Source organism: Theropithecus gelada, chromosome 19, assembly GCF_003255815.1.
Source record: "Theropithecus gelada isolate Dixy chromosome 19, Tgel_1.0, whole genome shotgun sequence".
NCBI lineage: Eukaryota > Metazoa > Chordata > Mammalia > Primates > Cercopithecidae > Theropithecus > Theropithecus gelada.
The window spans coordinates 3,045,829-3,062,724 of NC_037687.1; the positions used below are offsets into that span (position 1 = coordinate 3,045,829).

Here is a 16,896-nt window from a genome sequence, read left to right on the forward strand (position 1 = left end):
TTTCCCCTTCTGTAACGCATCGGGCTCCCTGGGCCTCAGTTTCCCCTTCTGTAACGCATCGGGCTCTCTGGGCCTCAGTTTCCCCTTCTGTAATGCATCGGGCTCTCTGGGCCTCAGTTTCCCCTTCTGTAACGCATCAGGGCCGATAGTGTATAATGCATCAGGCCCTGTTGAGGGGATCAAGTCGGATGAGTCGGTGCTCGAGGCCATGTAGGCACTTGACATTTATTAAGCACCTGCTGTGTGCTGAGCCTGCTTGGAGCATCTGGGGAGACCTCAGTGGAGCAGACGAGTCTCAGGGGTGATCAGGGCTGGTGGGGAGGAGTCGTCCGGCTGCAGAGGGGTGGCCCATCCTGAGTGGAGACCCATTTCCCCTCTGTGACTGACAGCTCTGGGGCTCCCTGCGGGTCTCTGGCTTTCGAGGACAGGAAGAGGGCAGCCGGGGTAGAGGTCGGGGTGGGGGGGTCTCACAGCTGGGGCGGCCCCAGCAGGTTGGCTCCAGGATCCTGGGTGGGGGCCGACCGTTGGGGTGCCCCTCCCTGTCCTCGGCCTTACCTCCACCCTGGAGGGTACCTTGAACATAACAGGAAATTTCAAATAACAGGAAACCAAGACCAGTAAGTCGGGCGGCTCCACCCTGCCTCGGGGCCTCAGTCAGCCCCCGGGGGAGGCCATGAATGCCACGGGGACCCCGGTGGCCCCCGAGTCCTGCCAACAGCTGGCGGCCGGCGGGCACAGCCGGCTCATCGTGATGCACTACAACCACTCGGGCCGGCTGGCCGGGCGTGGGGGGCCGGAGGACGGTGGCCTTGGGGCCCTGCGGGGGCTGTCGGTGGCCGCCAGCTGCCTGGTGGTGCTGGAGAACTTGCTGGTGCTGGCGGCCATCACGAGCCACATGCGGTCGCGACGCTGGGTCTACTATTGCCTGGTGAACATCACGCTGAGCGACCTGCTCACGGGCGCGGCCTACCTGGCCAACGTGCTGCTGTCGGGGGCCCGCACCTTCCGCCTGGCGCCCGCCCAGTGGTTCCTACGGGAGGGCCTGCTCTTCACCGCCCTGGCCGCCTCCACCTTCAGCCTGCTGTTCACCGCCGGGGAGCGCTTTGCCACCATGGTGCGGCCGGTGGCCGAGAGTGGGGCCACCAAGACTGGCCGCGTCTACAGCTTCATCGGCCTCTGCTGGCTGCTGGCCACGTTGCTGGGAATGCTGCCTTTGCTGGGCTGGAACTGCCTGTGCGCCTTTGACCGCTGCTCCAGCCTTCTGCCCCTCTACTCCAAGCGCTACATCCTCTTCTGCCTGGTGATCTTCGCCAGCGTCCTGGCTACCATCATGGGCCTCTACGGGGCCATCTTCCGCCTGGTGCAGGCCAGTGGGCAGAAGGCCCCACGCCCGGCTGCCCGCCGCAAGGCCCGCCGCCTGCTGAAGACGGTGCTGATGATCCTGCTGGCCTTCCTGGTGTGCTGGGGTCCGCTCTTCGGGCTGCTGCTGGCCGACGTCTTTGGCTCCAATCTCTGGGCCCAGGAGTACCTGCGGGGCATGGACTGGATCCTGGCCCTGGCCGTCCTCAACTCGGCGGTCAACCCCATCATCTACTCGTTCCGCAGCAGGGAGGTGTGCAGAGCCGTGCTCGGCTTCCTCTGCTGCGGGTGTCTCCGGTTGGGCGTGCGAGGTCCCGGGGACTGCCTGGCCCGGGCCGTCGAGGCTCACTCTGGAACTTCCACCACCGACAGCTCTCTGAGGCCGAGGGACAGCTTTCGAGGCTCCCGGTCACTCAGCTTTCGGATGCGGGAGCCCCTGTCCAGCATCTCCAGCGTGCGGAGCATCTGAGACTTGCAGCCTTGTGTGCGGACGGTGCAGCCGCCGGGTACGTGCCAGGCGGGCCCTCCTGGGGTGCAGGAAGCCGTGTACACGGAGCCTCGCTTGGATGGGGAGCGGAGAACGGGACAGGCCCCCGTGGTCTTCCCGGTGGCCTCTTGGGCCTTCTGACGCCAAATGGACTTCCCGTGGTCACCGTGGACAAGGAGGCAACCGCCCCACCTCCCTGTAGGAGCAGAGAGTGCCCTGGTGTGGGGGCGAGGGGGTTCCCCACACCCCCGCTTCTGTGTGATTCTTGGGAAGTCCCGGCCCCTCTCTGGGCCTCCGTAGGGCTCCCAGGCTGCTCGGGGCGGACTGTGGGATGCATGCCCTGGCAACATTGAAGTTCGATCATGGTATGTGATGTTGCAGCCTCTTATTCCCCGGTGTGTGCATGTGCGCGGACCGTGGCTCAGGGGGGCTGTGGATCTGGGGGCAGCTAGGTGTGTCTTGGCTAGAGAGGGCCACGGGCCAGCACCCTGAAGGCGTGGCTGTGAGGGTGGAGAGTGTGCGTGTGTGAACAACCTCTGGGCGTTGCAGGAAGTGGGGGTTACAGTGACAGTTAACCCCGCCTCTTCTTGTTCACTTCCCCTTTAGAAACGGCAGGGCCCATGCACCGGCTCTGGCCTCTGCATCTTTTGGGAACCCAGTCTGGGGGCCGGCAGAGGCGGCCGCCTTGGCTTCCTGGCCTGGGGGATCTTCCCTCACATCCCCTTCAGCACCAACGGCCTCAGCTTTCCCGGTCTGTAAAATGGTTTAATCACTGAAGCCGAAGCACAAGGTTGCCGGTTCGCACTCAGCACCAGCCACAGAGGCTGACGGCTGTGTGTCCCGTGAAACTCCAGGGGAGACGTGCCAGCTCCACACCATTCAGTACGGGAGACACCAGCCCCACGGGGCTACGGTGCAAGCAGAGAACTGAATTTCGCAGTGTAGGTTGTGTTGAATTTGAATCTGTTTGTATTTCAGTAGCCCCATGGGGTGGGTAGCTGCAGTTTCAGTGCAGATGTGAATCCGGAAGCCTCCACTCCAGCACTTGCAGCTCAGAGACAGTTCTCGCCCACCGCCTCCCAGGACCAAGCCAGCCCCGTCCAGTCCAGTGTCTGGACAGAGGCAGTCAGAATTCACCCCACCCGCCTCCTGGGCTCTGCTTTAAGTCATGATTTCTCCACTGCACGATGGGGAATGCGGTGTGTAGGGGCCATTTACCCACGAATACAGCAGCCATGAGGCATACATGGCTATTAAAAATTCATGGAACTTGCTGGGCATGGTGGCTCATGCCTGTAATCACAGCACTTTGGGAGGCTGAGACAGGAGGATTGCTTGAACGCAGGAGTTCGAGACCAGCCTGGGCAACATGGTGAAACCACATCTCTACAAAAAAATCCTCCAAAATTAAAAAAATTAGCCGAGCATGGTGGTGCGCGCCTGTGGTTCCAGCTACTCGAGAGGCTGAGGTGGGAGGATCACTTGAGCCCAGGAGGTCGAGGCTGCAGGGAGCCGTGATCGTGCTACTGCCCTCCAGCCTAGGTGACAGAGACCCTGTCTCTAAAAAATAAAATAAAATAAAAAAGAAAGAAAATTCATTGAAATTAAATGAAAGTTAGGCTGGGCATGGTGGCTCACGCCTTTAATCGCAGCACTTTGGGAGGGCGAGGCGGGTGGATCACGAGGTCAGGAGTTCAAGACCAGCCTGGCCAAGATGGCGAAACCCTGTCTCTACTAAAAATACAAAAAATAAGCTGGGTGCGGTGGCAGGCGCCTGTAATCCCAGCTACTCGGGAGGCTGAGGCAGGAGAATCGCTTGAACTTGGAGGGCGGAGGTTGCAGTAGGCCAAGATTGCGCCACTGCACTCCAGCCTAGGTGACAAAGTGAGACTCTGTCTCAAAAAACAAAACAAAAACAAAACCAAAAGAAAGAAAAAGAAATGAAATGAAAGGTAAAAATTTAGTCTGTCAGTGTATCGATTTGCTAGGGCAGCCATGACAGTCTCATAGATGGGGACGCTTGAAAAGCAGACATTTCTGCTGTCATAATTCTAGGAGCCGGAAGTCTGAGATGAAGGTGTGAGTAGGGCTGGGTCCTCCTGAGGCTGACGGGGATCTGCCCAGGCCTCTCCTAGGTCCTGCTGGTGGCATGCATCCTTGATGTTCCTTGGCTTGGAGAAGCATCACCCCCATCTCTGCCTCCATCTCCACGAGGTGTCCTCCCTGGGTCTGTGTCCAAACTCCCCCAGCTCCTTCAACCTTTTTTATTTTAAGAGACGAGGGTCTCATTAAGTTGCCCAGGCTGGTCTCAAACTCCTGGGCTCAAGTGATCCTCCCACCTCAGCCTTCTGACTAGCTGAGACTACAGGAGTCCACCACCAAGCCCGGCTCATTTTCCTATTTTTAAATTTATTTATTTATTTATGTATTATTATTATTATTATTTGAGATGGACTCTCACTCTGTCGCCCAGGCTGGAGTGCAGTGGCGCAATCTCAGCTCACCACAACCTCCACCTCCCGGGTTCAAGTGATTCTCCTGCCTCAGCCTCCCGAGGAGCTGGGATTACAGGCAGGTACCACCATGCCTGGCTAGTTTTTGTATTTTTAGTGGAGATGGGGTTTTGCCATGTTGGCCAGGCTGGTCTCGGACTCCTGACTCAGCTGATCTGCCTGCCTCAGCCTCCCAAAGTGCTGGGATTACAGGCGTGAGCACCACGCCCGGCCAATTTCCCCATTTTTCTAGGGCCACCAGTCATATGGGATTAAGGGCCCACCCTGCTCCAGTGTGACCTCATCTTAACTAATGCCATCTGCCACAACCCTATCTTCCAAATAACATCCTATGCTGAGGTCCTGGGGGTCATGATGTGATCATGTAGATTTTGAGGGGACAGTTCTTTATTTTCTTTTCTATTTTAGAGACAGGGTCTTGCTCTGTCGCCCAGGCTGGAGCGCAGTGGTATGATCATAGCTCACTGCAGCCTTAGTCTCCCAGGCTCAAGTGATCCTTCTGCCTTGGGTTTCCGAGTAGCTGCAAGTACAGGTGCACACCACTGCACCTGGCTAATTTTTATATTTTTTGTAGAGATGGGGCTGGGCGCCGTGGCTCACCCCTGCAATCCCTGCACTTTGGGAGGCCGAGGCAGGTGGATCACCTGAGGTCAGGAGTTTGAGACCAGCCTGGCCAACATGGTGAAACCCCATCTCTGCTAAAAATACAAAAATTAGCCAGGTGTGGTGGTGCATGCCTGTAATCCCAGCTACTTGGGGGGCTGAGGCAGGAGAATCGCTTGAACCTGGGAGGCGGAGGTTGCAGTGAGCCGAGTTTGTGCCACTGCACTTCAGTCTGAGTGACACAGCAAGACTCCATCTCAAAAAAAAAAAAAAAAAAAAAGAGAGAGAGAGGGACAGGGTCTTGCTATGTTTCCCAGACTGGTCTGGATCTCCTGGGCTCAAGTGATCATCCTGCCTCAGCCTCCCAAAGTGTTAGGACTACAGGCATGAGCTACTATGGCTGGCCAATTGCAGACAGATGGAACTGTGGCCGGCCATTTCACCAGTGAAGTCCCAAACACCCCTCTGCAGGCATGAGGAGCCAGGGTAGTTCTTCTCTTTTCCTCATTCCTGTTCTCTGTGTGTGTGGTGGGGACCACAGCAGGCAAGGTGGGGTGTTGGTGGAATTTGGAATGAGTGGAGTCTGGGCAGGCCCAGAGCTCTCTGTCTGCCTTCTGGTCCCGTATTGGCTGACCCTGTTGCCCCCTCTGCCCTGCTTTGGCTGAGCTGAATTATTTCTTGGTCCTTCCCATCTGGGGGCTTTTTGCTTAACCTTTGTTGCCCCTGATAGAGTGGCCTTGTTAGCATGCACCTACCCTCATTCATCACTCAACTTCTGCCTGCTCATTCTTTGTACCTTAGTTTTAGTGTCACCTCCTCCAGGAAACCTTCTTTGATTTCTCCTCCTCCCTAGGTCTCCTCTAGGCTCCCACAGCTACCTGCGTTCCCTGCATGACAGCTCTGATGTTACTGGGCACAGCTTCCCCTCGTTCTTCACTTGACTGCCCCTGCTCATCTTTTGAGTTTCAGCTTAAGTGTCACCTCCTCCAGGAAGCCTCCCTGATTTCCTCTCCTCCCTAGGCCTCCTCTGGGCTTCCCCCAGCTGCCTGTGTGTCCTCTATCCCAGTTCCCATCGCCCCAGTCACACAATCCATCTCCTCCTTCGGACTTCGAGCTCCGTGTTGGTGGATATCGTGACTTTGCTGGGGTCCTGGCTGTGTCCCCAGCACCCACCACACGGCCTGGCACACAGTAGGTGCTCAGTGATCCAGCAGCACGCTCAGAAACTCCCTTTCCAGCCGGGCGCAGCAGCCCACACCTGTAATCTGCAGCTACTCAGGAGGCTGAGGCACAGGAATCGCTTGAACCCGGAAGGCGGAGGTTGCAGTGAGCTGAGATCGAGCCACTGCGCTCCAGCCTGGTGACAGAGACTACATCTCAAAAATAAATAAATAAATAAATAAATAAATAAATAAATAAACAGAATCCTCACACGGTGCTAGAGGGGAGAGTGCTTGATTCTTTATCATTACATGTGAGGAAACGGAGGCTCTGAGAGGCAAAGCGACTTGCCTAAAGCCACACAGCTGGGAAACGGAGGAGTTGGGATTTGAGCCCAGGCTCTTAATCAGCACAAATGCCACTTCTCACTTGGGACAGAAAGGAAACCCTGACTCCTTAGGCAGCTGTACCGAGTCTGGGATGATAATGTGCTGAGAGCCAGAGCTACTGTCTGCTGCACCCTGGGGCTCAGTCTGCCGATCTGTACAAAGGGACGTTCCTTAGCTACTTCTCGCCCTGAGACACTGGGTTCTCAGGGTTGGCAGCTTAGAAAAAGACCAACATGGAACACCCAGAAATTAACTTTAAATTTCTGATGAGTAACAAATACTTTTTTAGTGTAAGTATGCCCCAAATATAAATAAAGATAAATATAAACACCTGCCACGGATCCCTGCACAAACCACGGGCTCCAGACTACAAGTCCCACAACCCACTGCGGCCTCCCTTAGGAACTGACTATCATGACTTTTTATTTTTCATTCATTCATTCAAAAATGGTATAGGCCACCCGCCGTGCGCCAGGTCTTGTGCTAGGTGCCGAGGATACATCATATGCACAAAACAGACAAAAGTCTTTGCCCTCGTGGAGTTTGACATCTACATCCTTGGGAGTCCTAAGTGATTTTTGTTTTTCTCAGCAATTTCTGCCAGGAAGACTACAGTTCCCGTGACCGTTTGTATTTGTTTGATGGGACTATAACTCCCAGAAGACCTAGCGCGCCAGAAGGCACTTCCTTTTCCCTTAGCCCCAACTTCCTTCCAGGTCGGAAGGTTACGTCCTGTACGCACCTTTCGCCCCTCACCCCAATTCCCCCTACGCCAAAGACAGGGTTAAGATAGTGATATCGCGAAATGGTTTTTAAAAGCATTTTATTGCATTTTTGACTTGGAGTTTATGTGAAACCTCAGCAGTATTAGCCGAACAGCCTGCTGCATCCTCCGGGAGTCTCAGAGTGGGCCTACAACTCCCATGGGGCTCCTCGAGCGCCGGATGGACTACAATTTCCGACAGGCAGCGCGGCTGGCGGGGCGGTTCGCGGCGATGCCCGCAGGACCTCAGTGCTAGTGCGGGCTGCCCGGCGCGGCGCCCGCAGGACCCCGGCGGCTACCCATGCCGAGGTGAGTCCACGGGAGCTGCCGCCGCCGCCGTCCCGTCCCCGCTGCCGCCCCGCGCGGCCCCGCCGCCGGCCAGGATGCTGGAGGAAGCGGGCGAGGTGCTGGAGAACATGCTGAAGGCGTCGTGCCTGCCGCTTGGCTTCATCGTCTTCCTGCCCGCCGTGCTACTGCTGGTGGCGCCGCCGCTGCCCGCCGCCGACGCCGCGCACGAGTTCACCGTGTACCGCATGCAGCAGTACGACCTGCAGGGCCAGCCCTACGGTGCGTGTCCCCGGCCCACCCTCGGGGCTCCCCGGGCTTCCCGGCCACGCCACTCCGGCCCGGCCAGCCCCAGGCCGATACCTAGCTCCAGCCTGGGCCGGCCGACTCATGCTCAGGCCCCAGGCGAGGCAGAGCCCTGACGCCCTGGAACCCCGGCTTTCCTTGCCCAGCGCCCAGGAAACTCCCGCGCTCGCTCCCACAGTCCCCGGCCCCTGCCCGGGGCTCCCTGCCCCAGAACTCGTGGCCGGGCCAAGCGTCTCGCGCCCCTGGAGCACCAGGTCCCCTCTCTCCTGTCCCCAGCCGGGCCTGCGTCTACCTGCCTTGCCGAATTTCTCCCTCCTGGGCCCCCTCGGCCCCCTCGGCTTCCCGGTCCGGGCTCACTTGAGCAGATGCTCCCGTCCTGACCTCCAGCGCCCAGGGCCCTTGTTCTGGAGACCATCTGATTGGTCTGCGGATCCCCTGGGTCGCGTCCGTGTTCCCAGGCCTCCCGCCTTTAGCTGACTGCGTTTGGAGTTGAAGGTCCTCACACTGATTTCTGTCAGGCTGAACCATCCGACCCGGTGGTCCAGCATTCCCCACTCCCTCCCACGGCCCTGGGTGCCAAGTGCATTTTGTCCAGTGCCCAAATTCAACCCCGCTCTGAGTGTTCTCGCTCTGGTCACCGGTCCCCACGTCAAGGGTCCATTTCTCCCCAGACACCTGACGCTCTCAGGTCCCAGTTCGTGAGTCAGGTTTCAGAATCTGGTAGCCCAGCTTCCCTGGCCTCCTCTCACGTCCCCAGTTCAGTCCACTCGCCTGGGGTTCCCTTTGACCCTCTTTCTGTCACGCCTTTGATGCACACCCACCCCCTCAGCTCAGCCTCCTCACCCCCGCTTCTCAGAACCCCACTTGTTCCATCTTTCCAGGATTTCCTCATCCCCTTCCAAATTCGCACCCGCAGACCCCCTTGTCCTTGGATTCTGCAGGTCTCCTACTCAACAGCCCCACCCCCTCTCGTGGCCCTGACCCCAGTGTCCAGACCATTCCACATTCCCTTGTCTTTTCCTGGCTATAGCTGTCCCTGGCATTCCAGAACCTTCTGGTCCCTGGTTTATCTTTTCAGCCTGGCCCCTCAGGTCCCTGGAAGTCAAGGCCTGGCCTCTCCTGTAAAGGAGTCCCGTCCACATGTTCTCCTGGCCCCCTGAGTTCCGAGCTCAGATTCTCCTGGACTGGTCCTCTCGTCACATCTCAGACTCACCCTGAGGTGCGGGGACCCCAGCCTCTGCAGCCCTTGGGGAGCCCATCTCTGGAGATGGAACCAGACTTTGGCCTTAGGTCCCGTTTTGCCCCAGAGTTACGATGTTTTCATTTAGAGCCATTGTTGTCAACCCAGGGGACGCTGGGCGATGTTTGGGGACATCTGTGGTTGTCACGACTGCGGGTGCTCCTGGTATGGAGTGAGTGGAGGCCAGGGACGCCGCTCAACTCCCTGTAGTGCCCAGGACGGTCCCACCCCAGAGAACGGTCCGGTCCTAATGTCCACGGTGTCCAGGGGAAGCGCCCTTGGACCAGAGTGGTGGTGTAAACCCAAGGCCCCAGGCTCTGGAGGGGCTGGAGTGGAAGGCCAGGGGCTCCTAATGCAATGACCGCGTTTTTCCACGCTGGTTGGGATTTTCCCGGGGGAAGGGTCCTGATCTGCACCATCCTGTAGAACCGCCTGCGTCTTTACTGCCTGGCACAGGAGCCAACAGCCACAGGAGGCTGCTGAGCCCCCGAAACGTGGCCTGTGCAACTAAGGAGCAGAATTTCCAGTGCTGCTTAAGGGTGATAAACCCAAGTAGACACACGTGGCTGCGGCTCTCGTAGCAGTTCCCGTGGGGTTTCCAGGGTAGTCTATATTCCAAAGATCCCACTCCTAGAGCTCGAGATACCCTGTTTCTCCAGGCCCTTCTGAGGCCCTGTTCACGCTCCTGGCGTCTCCTGCCTGGGCCCCCAGCTTACCTGGCCTCCCTCCAGCACCCCCGGGCAGGTGGGATCCAGTGGCTCCTACACTGTCCCTGGGTGGGTCTGGGCCCCCTTTCTCTCCCCGCACGCCCACCCAGGGAATGCATGTTGGCTGTTGAGTGAGCAGGTGTCCTGCCATTCCGCAGCGGGACGGACCCCCTCTCCAGCCTCTTGGAGTCCCTTCCATTTCCTTGTGTGGCCTCCTGTTCTCCGCAGCCTCCTGACGTTCACCCCATTTCCTTCCCCGTTTCTCTCGGCCCCTTTTTGGCGGCGCCTCCCTCCCTTTCCCCTGTAGTCCTTTCTTTCCTCGCTTCCCTGGGGCCTTTGCCCACAATCCTGGGTTTTCTTCCGAGTCTTCCTTTTCATTGGCCTCTTCTCCTCTGTACCCTCCTCCCTGGCCCCCAGCTTTTCTTTCTCCTGGTGAGGAAGCTGGGCCCAGCTTTCTCTGTATCTGGCATTCGCCCAGCTGGTCCGTGGGCTCTAGGGGTGAGTGGAGGAGCCCGTGGGGCAGCCGCCCTGCCTCAGCCTCGTGCTCCTCATCTGTGCCCTGGGAAGCACAGCCCAGCTCTCACAGGGTAGGCAAGGCCCGGCCAGCACACCTCTCTGTGTCGCTGTGGCCGCCCCTGAGAGACTGGGGGTGGTTTGGATGAGAGCCCTCGTGAGGACAGGCCCTTGAGATGCCCCAGCGTGCTGCGTTTGAGGCCACCCTCCACCACCATCTTCCTGGTGTGCTTTCACCCCTGGGCCCCCCACCGGGAGGAGCTGCAACCCTTACTCGCTGGGGATTCCTTTCCCAGCTTCCTTCCTGCTGCTGTTGAGAGACGCAGGGTGGGGCGGTGCCCTTTGTGTTTGGGTGTGATCTGGGTCTCATTGGCCAGGTGCGCAGCGCCCCTCTCCTGTGAGTGGACTCTGGCCCTGCTGGGTGAAGGCTTTCTTGGCTCTGCTGCCGTTCACAGCAGGTGGGGCTCGTTGAGCTCACGGCCCATGTGAGGTGGGAACCTTAGCACCCCTTGGAGTGCCCAGCTCCCAGGATCCGTCAGGTCCGTCAGACTTGCCAGAACTGTTTCATCTGGCAGCCAGCTAACTGCAGCCTGTAGGTCACGTCTGGCCCTCCCCCTGTTGTTGTTAATAAAGTTTTATTGGCATGCAGTCATGTCCGTCCATTGGCATCTTGTCTCTGGCTGCTTTCACGCAGAAACAGCTGAGCTCAGTGGTTGTGCCAGAGCCCTGTGGCCTGAGAGGGGAAAGGTTGGCCGTCTGGCCCTTGATAGATAGATAGGGGCCCAGGCCACTGTTCAGGTCCAGTCCTGTCATGCGAACTGGTGACCTTTCTCCGGATGCCCGGTGCCCTCCATGGCGTCCACCACAAGTGGCCTCTGCCCATTCAGACGCAGGTCTGAGGGAGTTGGTGCTGGTTTCACCTCCACAGAGGGCCGCGTCCACACTAGGTTGTGGCCACCTGGCCCAACCCTGGCCCTTGAGGGAGGCTGGGGCCACCCAAGGCCATCTCTGCTCCTGGGGAGATGGGCCTTGGTCACAGAGAGCCCTTGCCATTGGGCCCCAAGCGAGCAGAGGCTGGGATCTGGAGGGCAGCATGGCCTTGGCTGGTGCTGACACGCGGCGGGGCCTAGATGGGCGGGGTTTCATCCTAAAGGGGAGGCCGTGGCCTTCAGGGAGCTCAGGGTGCTGGCGTCCACCCCCATTCCTTTGACTTGCCGCTGCTCCTTCCCTTCTCCGGCTTCACTCGCTCCCTAAAGCGTGTCCTGTGTCCCACTTGTAGGAGCTCGAGGCCCAGAGAACAGTGGGGTGCCTGCCAGTGGGCCTCATCCCCTGGCCCCAAAGAGGTGGCATTCGAGCCACCCCTGGGAGGCCAGGACACGTGGGGACAGGTGGGGTGCAGGGGAGGGGTGCTCCCAGCACTGCAGGAGCCCCAAGGACTCCCTCAAGGTCTTTGCTGCCACCTCCCTGAGGGGCTTCCCAGGGGAAGAGGAAAGGCTCCCAGCAGGCCTGGTGACATCAGGCTCAGAGGGGAACAGGGGTGAGGCTGCCCGGCCTGGGGGCGTGGCCCCCTGTGGCTCCTCTATCCCAGGCCTTGGAGTTGGTTCTCTGTGCCCACCTCCTTGTGCTGCACCCGCGACCCCGCCCATTCCCACCTGGGATCTGTGTCCCTTCCGTGTCCACCCCCCACACCCAGCTCAGCCCATCGGACGCCCTGTTGGAGCAGGCTGCTTCCCTCCCGCCGCTTCCCTGACAGCATGTTGCTGGACAGCAGAGCTGGGGACTTATGCATGCCCCAGCCTCAAGCCCAAGGCTCAGCGCAGGCCCCGGGAAGAGCTGCGTCTGTGGGGAGATGAGAGAATGAGGGTCCCCCAGCATCCACCTTCAGAGTGGGGCTGGCTCCCACGGGGACACCGGAGTTGGCTCTGGGCATCGGGATTTTGAGTGCTTCCTGCATGGGTCTCACATGGGAGGCCCCGCTGGCCCGCCCCTGGCCCCCCATGTCAGGCCCGCACCCGGCCCACCTGCGTCAGGTCTGCTTCTGTGCTTTGCGTGGTGTCGGGTTGGCCTGTGCGGCACTGAGACGTTTTAGATCATTGCTTGTCTTTTAACATTTGGGCGAGGTGACGTAAGAATCGGGATTTCCGGCTTCCCGTGTGGCCCACTGAGGCCCGTGTCCCAGCTGAACACGGGTGGCCCCTTTAGAGGGGCCGGAGCTCTCCAGGGTCCTTCCAGGGCCACTCAGGTGGCCATCGCCGGCGGACAGCATGTAGATCGTCGCGGTGCTGAGACTTGCAGGGCTGAAGGGGCAGGAAGTGGGGGGTGCACGTGCAGCTCAGGTGCCCAGAGCAGGGACCCCTGAGCTGTGTCTTGTTGGGTGGAGGATGTTTTGCTGAGAGAGGAGGGAAGAGCAGTCCCAGGAAGCAAACGGCAGCAGCGAAACCAAGAGCCCTGGTGAGTTTCCAGAGCGGCAACTGCGGGGACCACCGCCGCAGGAATGAAGAAGCCCGTGAGGGAGTGACAGCCCCAGGCTCTCAGCCACGGCCCGGCTGTCTGGGGAAGCCCCACCTCGCCCCAGGCACACCACAGCCCCAGCTGCTGAGCCTCCTGCTGGCCCAGCCCCTGGACTTCTAGAAAGCTTAAATGTCCAAGGCCTGGTAGGGTAGACCCAGAGCAGGCGAGCCCGAGAGGGGCTCTGTTCCGGTCTCGTGGCTCAGCGCAGGGGTTTAACCTGGGGCCCATGAACGGGCTTCAGGGGAACAGTCCCCAGCCGGGACCCCCTGTAACAGGAGTCGAATCCGGCCCGCCCTGGGCCTAAGTAATAGGGTGTTATTGGCACGTAGCTCCACCTGTTGTACATGGCCGCACTCACCCTGCCGTTTTAGAGCTGAGTGGTCGAGACACAGACCAGAAATACTCACTCTCTGGTCTGTTGCAGAAGAGGTTTGCCGAGCCCTGGTCTAGGATCCTGCGTGGACTTCGGTATGGGGGTGGGGAAGTGTGGGTTTCTCCCGGGAGAGGAGGCTCTGTTTTCATTACGTTCTCAAAGGGGCTGGGCGTGGTGGCTCACGCCTGTCATCCCAGCACTTTGGGGAGCCAAGGCGGGCAAATCACCTGAGGTCAGGAGTTCGAGACCAGCCTGGTCAATGTGGCAAAACCCTGTCTGTACTAAAAATACAAAAATTAGCCTGGCATGGTGGCAGGCGCCTGTAATCCCAGCTACTCCAGAGGCTGAAGCGGGAGAGTCCATTGAACCTGGGAGATGGAGGCTGCAGTGAGCCGAGATTGTGCTGCTGCACTCCAGCCTGGGCACCAGAGTGAGACCCTGTCTCAAGAACAAAACCAAAATACAAAGATTCTCAAGAGGTCTGAAAATCCCAGAGTGTCCCAGGGTTAGCGTGGCACTGAGCCCGTGGGCATGGGCCTGGCACACGTTTGCAGCCCCCGTCACCCGGTGTGCGGGGTGCAGGCTGGGGGGACCCTGGGAGCTTCTCGAGTCGGAGGTCTTCCAGGTTCTGGGCTGGGGCTGGGGCTGCTGGGTGGGTCCCTGGCCTGGATCTGTCCCCTTCCATTGGCCTGGCCACCTGCTGAGGCTCATGACCCCTCCCCTGTCCCCACAGGCACGCGGAACGCGGTGCTGAACACGGAGGCGCGCACAATGGCGGCGGAGGTGCTGAGCCGCCGCTGTGTCCTCATGCGGCTACTGGACTTCTCCTACGAGCAGTACCAGAAGGCCCTGCGGCAGTCGGCGGGCGCCGTGGTCATCATCCTGCCCAGGGCCATGGCCGCCGTGCCCCAGGACGTCGTCCGGGTAAGCGTCTGCCCTGCCCCGTCCGGCTCGGGTCCAGAGCTGGGGCAGGAGTCGGAGGCAACTGTGTGAGCCTAGGCAGGTCGCTTCGCCTCTCTGAGCCCTTTGGAAAGTAGGATGGACTGTTCCCCTTCACCGTTGATCTCCCCGGGGGCGATTCTGTCTTCAGAGGATGCTGGGTGATGACCGGAGGTGTTCAGGGAGGGCCGCTCCTGGCGTGGAGTGGGTGGAGGCCCGGGATGCTGCTCAGCACCCTGCAGTGCCCAGGACGGCCCTACCCCGGAGAGGGGTCTGGCCCCAGGGTCCACAGGGCTGCGCGAGAGACCCTGCCTTGAGTGAACAGGAGCTGGTAGAATCCAGCAGGTGCCCTGGGTGAAGATGCTTTTGCAGATGAGATGCGGCGGGTGGGATGGGGGGAAGTCCTGCTTTCCTGTGAGTGTCCTATGGTTGACGCCGTGCTCTGAGGACCTGCCTGCCCTCCAGGGACAGCCACTGGGCCCCCTGCTACCTTGCCACCCCTGCCAGGCCAGCGGCTCCCTAAGCATGCGTCTGCTCCACAGCAATTCATGGAGATCGAGCCCGAGATGCTGGCCATGGAGACCATCGTCCCCGTGTACTTTGCCGTGGAGGACGAGGCCCTGCTGTCCATCTACGAGCAGACCCAGGCCGCCTCTGCCTCCCAGGGCTCCGCCTCTGCTGCTGAAGGTGGGTTCCGGGCTGCAGGGATGGAGGCTGTGGGCGTGGGGAGGCGTCCCCATCCCGAGGGCTGCCGTCACCCTGGGCTGTTTCCACCCTCAGTGTGAGGCATCCCTTCGCCGGGGTTAACAGTGGGGGTTCCTGGGCCCTGCATGGACCTGCTGCATTACCACCTCCGGGCTGGGACCTGGGACTCTGCATTTTTGCAGCCGCCTGTCCCCCACCCAGCTGCTGGCTCTGTGCACACGAAAGACCAGAACCACGAACTCAAGGGAGCCTTTCCCATCCTCAGGGCCTCGGGGTTTATGAAAGACATGGGGGATCTCTTCAGTTCTCTACCTGCCGAGGACATTCTCAGCATCACATCTCGAGTGGGCGGTGTGGGTGTGCCCGTGGTGTTCTTACGGAGAAGGGGCACACACCTTTCTTTCCTCCAGCCCTGTGAACAGGGGCCCTGGCAGCGAGCTCAGAGCAGGAGCCCACAGCTTTGTGGTGGGACCTGTGGTGGGGAAGGATGGGAGTGGCCGCTGTGGAGAGTGAGGAGAAAGAGGAACTGGAGGAGGCAGCTGAGGGGCCTGCCCAGGGCAGTCGTCAGCTACTGGGGTAGCAGGGCTGAGAAGGGAGGCCCCAGAGCCCAGGGTGGCAGAGAACAGGGCATGGCAGGCAGGTGTGTGCTGGCCCAGCCCCAACAAAAGCCGTTTGGTGCTGTGGTTTCAAGTTATAAAAAAGGAGGCCGAGGCAGGTGGATCACCTGAGGTCAGGAGTTCGAAACCAGCCTGGCCAACATGGCGAAACCCTGTCTCTACTAAAAAAATACAGAAAGTTAGCCAGGCATGGTGGCGGCCACCTATAATTCCAGCAACTTGGGAGGCTGAGGCAGGAAAATCACTTGAACCTGGAAGGCAGAGGTTGTGGTGAGCTGAGATCACGCCATTGCACTCCAGCAACAAGAGCAAAACTCCATCTCAAAAAAGAAAAAAAAAAAAAAGAAAGATTTATCCTACACAGCCAGATCAGTGAGATTCTAGACCCAGAGTTGGCTAATGCCGGCCCAGGGGCCACCTGTTTTTGTCGATAAAGTTTTATTGGTCCTGAGCCACGTTCATTTATGCACAGTCCAGGGTGGCATTCCCAGCAGCAGAGCTGAGTTGCTGCAGCTGCAACAGAGACCATCCGGCCGGCAAAGCCGAAGGTGTTATCTGGCCCTTTTCAGAAACCGTTCTCAACCCCTGGTCTAGGTTAAAAGTCTTGACAATGGCCATTTTTGTTGTGGCAACAGAAGAGTATAGTTCTGCAAAAACTTAAGTATCCAGTTAGAGAAGAAGGAAAGAGGAATCTTCTTTTTCTTTTTTTTTTTTTTTTTTTGAGATGGAGTCTCACCCCTTTGCCCAGGCTGGAGTGCAGTGGCGCGATCTTGGCTCACTGCATCTTGAAGGAGGAATCTACTTGGTGGAGTATTATGCAGCTGGTAAAAATGATGTTGAGGGCTGGGCATAGTGGCTCACGCCTGTTGTCCCAGCACTTACGGAGGCTGAGGCAGGAGGATCGATTGAGGCCAGGAGTCCAAGATTAGCCTGGGCAATATAGCAAGACCCCTGTCTCTACAGAAAATTTAAAGAATCAGCCAGGTGTGGTGGTGCACGCCTGTAGTCTCAGCTGCTCAGGAGGCTGAGGTGGGAAGATCCCTTGAACCTGGGAGGAGGAGGTTGCAGTGAGCCGAGATCACACCATTGCACTCCAGCCCGGGTGACAGTGCGAGACTCCGACTTGAAAATATATATATAGGCCGGGCGCGGTGGCTCAAGCCTGTAATCCCAGCACTTTGGGAGGCCGAGACGGGCGGATCACGAGGTCAGGAGATCGAGACCATCCTGGCTAACATGGTGAAACCCCGTCTCTACTAAAAATACAAAAAACTAGCCGGGCGTGGTGGCGGGCGCCTGTAGTCCCAGCTACTCGGAGGCTGAGGCGGGAGAATGGCGTGAACCCGGGAGGTGGAGCTTGCAGTGAGCTGAGATCCGGCCACTGCACTCCAGCCTGGGCGACAGAGCGAGACTCCGTCTCAAAAA

At 59.1% G+C, this 16,896-nt stretch overlaps 2 protein-coding genes across 4 annotated transcripts in view; both read left to right on the forward strand.

Annotated features, from left to right (window-relative positions):
• Positions 1–625: 625 nt before the first annotated feature.
• Positions 626–2,214, forward strand: S1PR4 (sphingosine-1-phosphate receptor 4). Of its 2 annotated transcripts, XM_025367833.1 has the most exons (2): positions 674–724; positions 863–2,214. In XM_025367833.1, the coding sequence occupies exons 1-2, from the start codon at positions 674–676 to the stop codon at positions 1,826–1,828; spliced, it is 1,017 nt and encodes a 338-aa protein (XP_025223618.1). In that variant the 3' UTR covers positions 1,829–2,214. The 2 variants fall into 2 exon arrangements, with proteins under 2 accessions (XP_025223617.1, XP_025223618.1); XM_025367832.1 differs by having other exon boundaries at positions 626–2,214.
• Positions 2,215–7,213: 4,999 nt separating this feature from the next.
• NCLN (nicalin) overlaps positions 7,214–16,896 on the forward strand; it is a 25,857-nt gene continuing 16,174 nt past the window's right edge. For both annotated transcript variants that reach the window (XM_025368298.1, XM_025368299.1), the window contains exons 1-3: positions 7,214–7,842; positions 13,944–14,134; positions 14,692–14,836. In XM_025368298.1, coding sequence (XP_025224083.1) covers positions 7,659–7,842; positions 13,944–14,134; positions 14,692–14,836 — 520 coding nt within the window. In that variant the 5' untranslated portion in view covers positions 7,214–7,658. The remainder of the gene's footprint in view (positions 7,843–13,943; positions 14,135–14,691; positions 14,837–16,896) is intronic.

What these genes read in the sequence shown, in the direction of transcription:
- S1PR4 (XM_025367832.1), top strand. Translation starts at nt 674, where the DNA reads ATGAATGCCACGGGGACCCCGGTGGCCCCCGAGTCCTGCCAACAGCTG.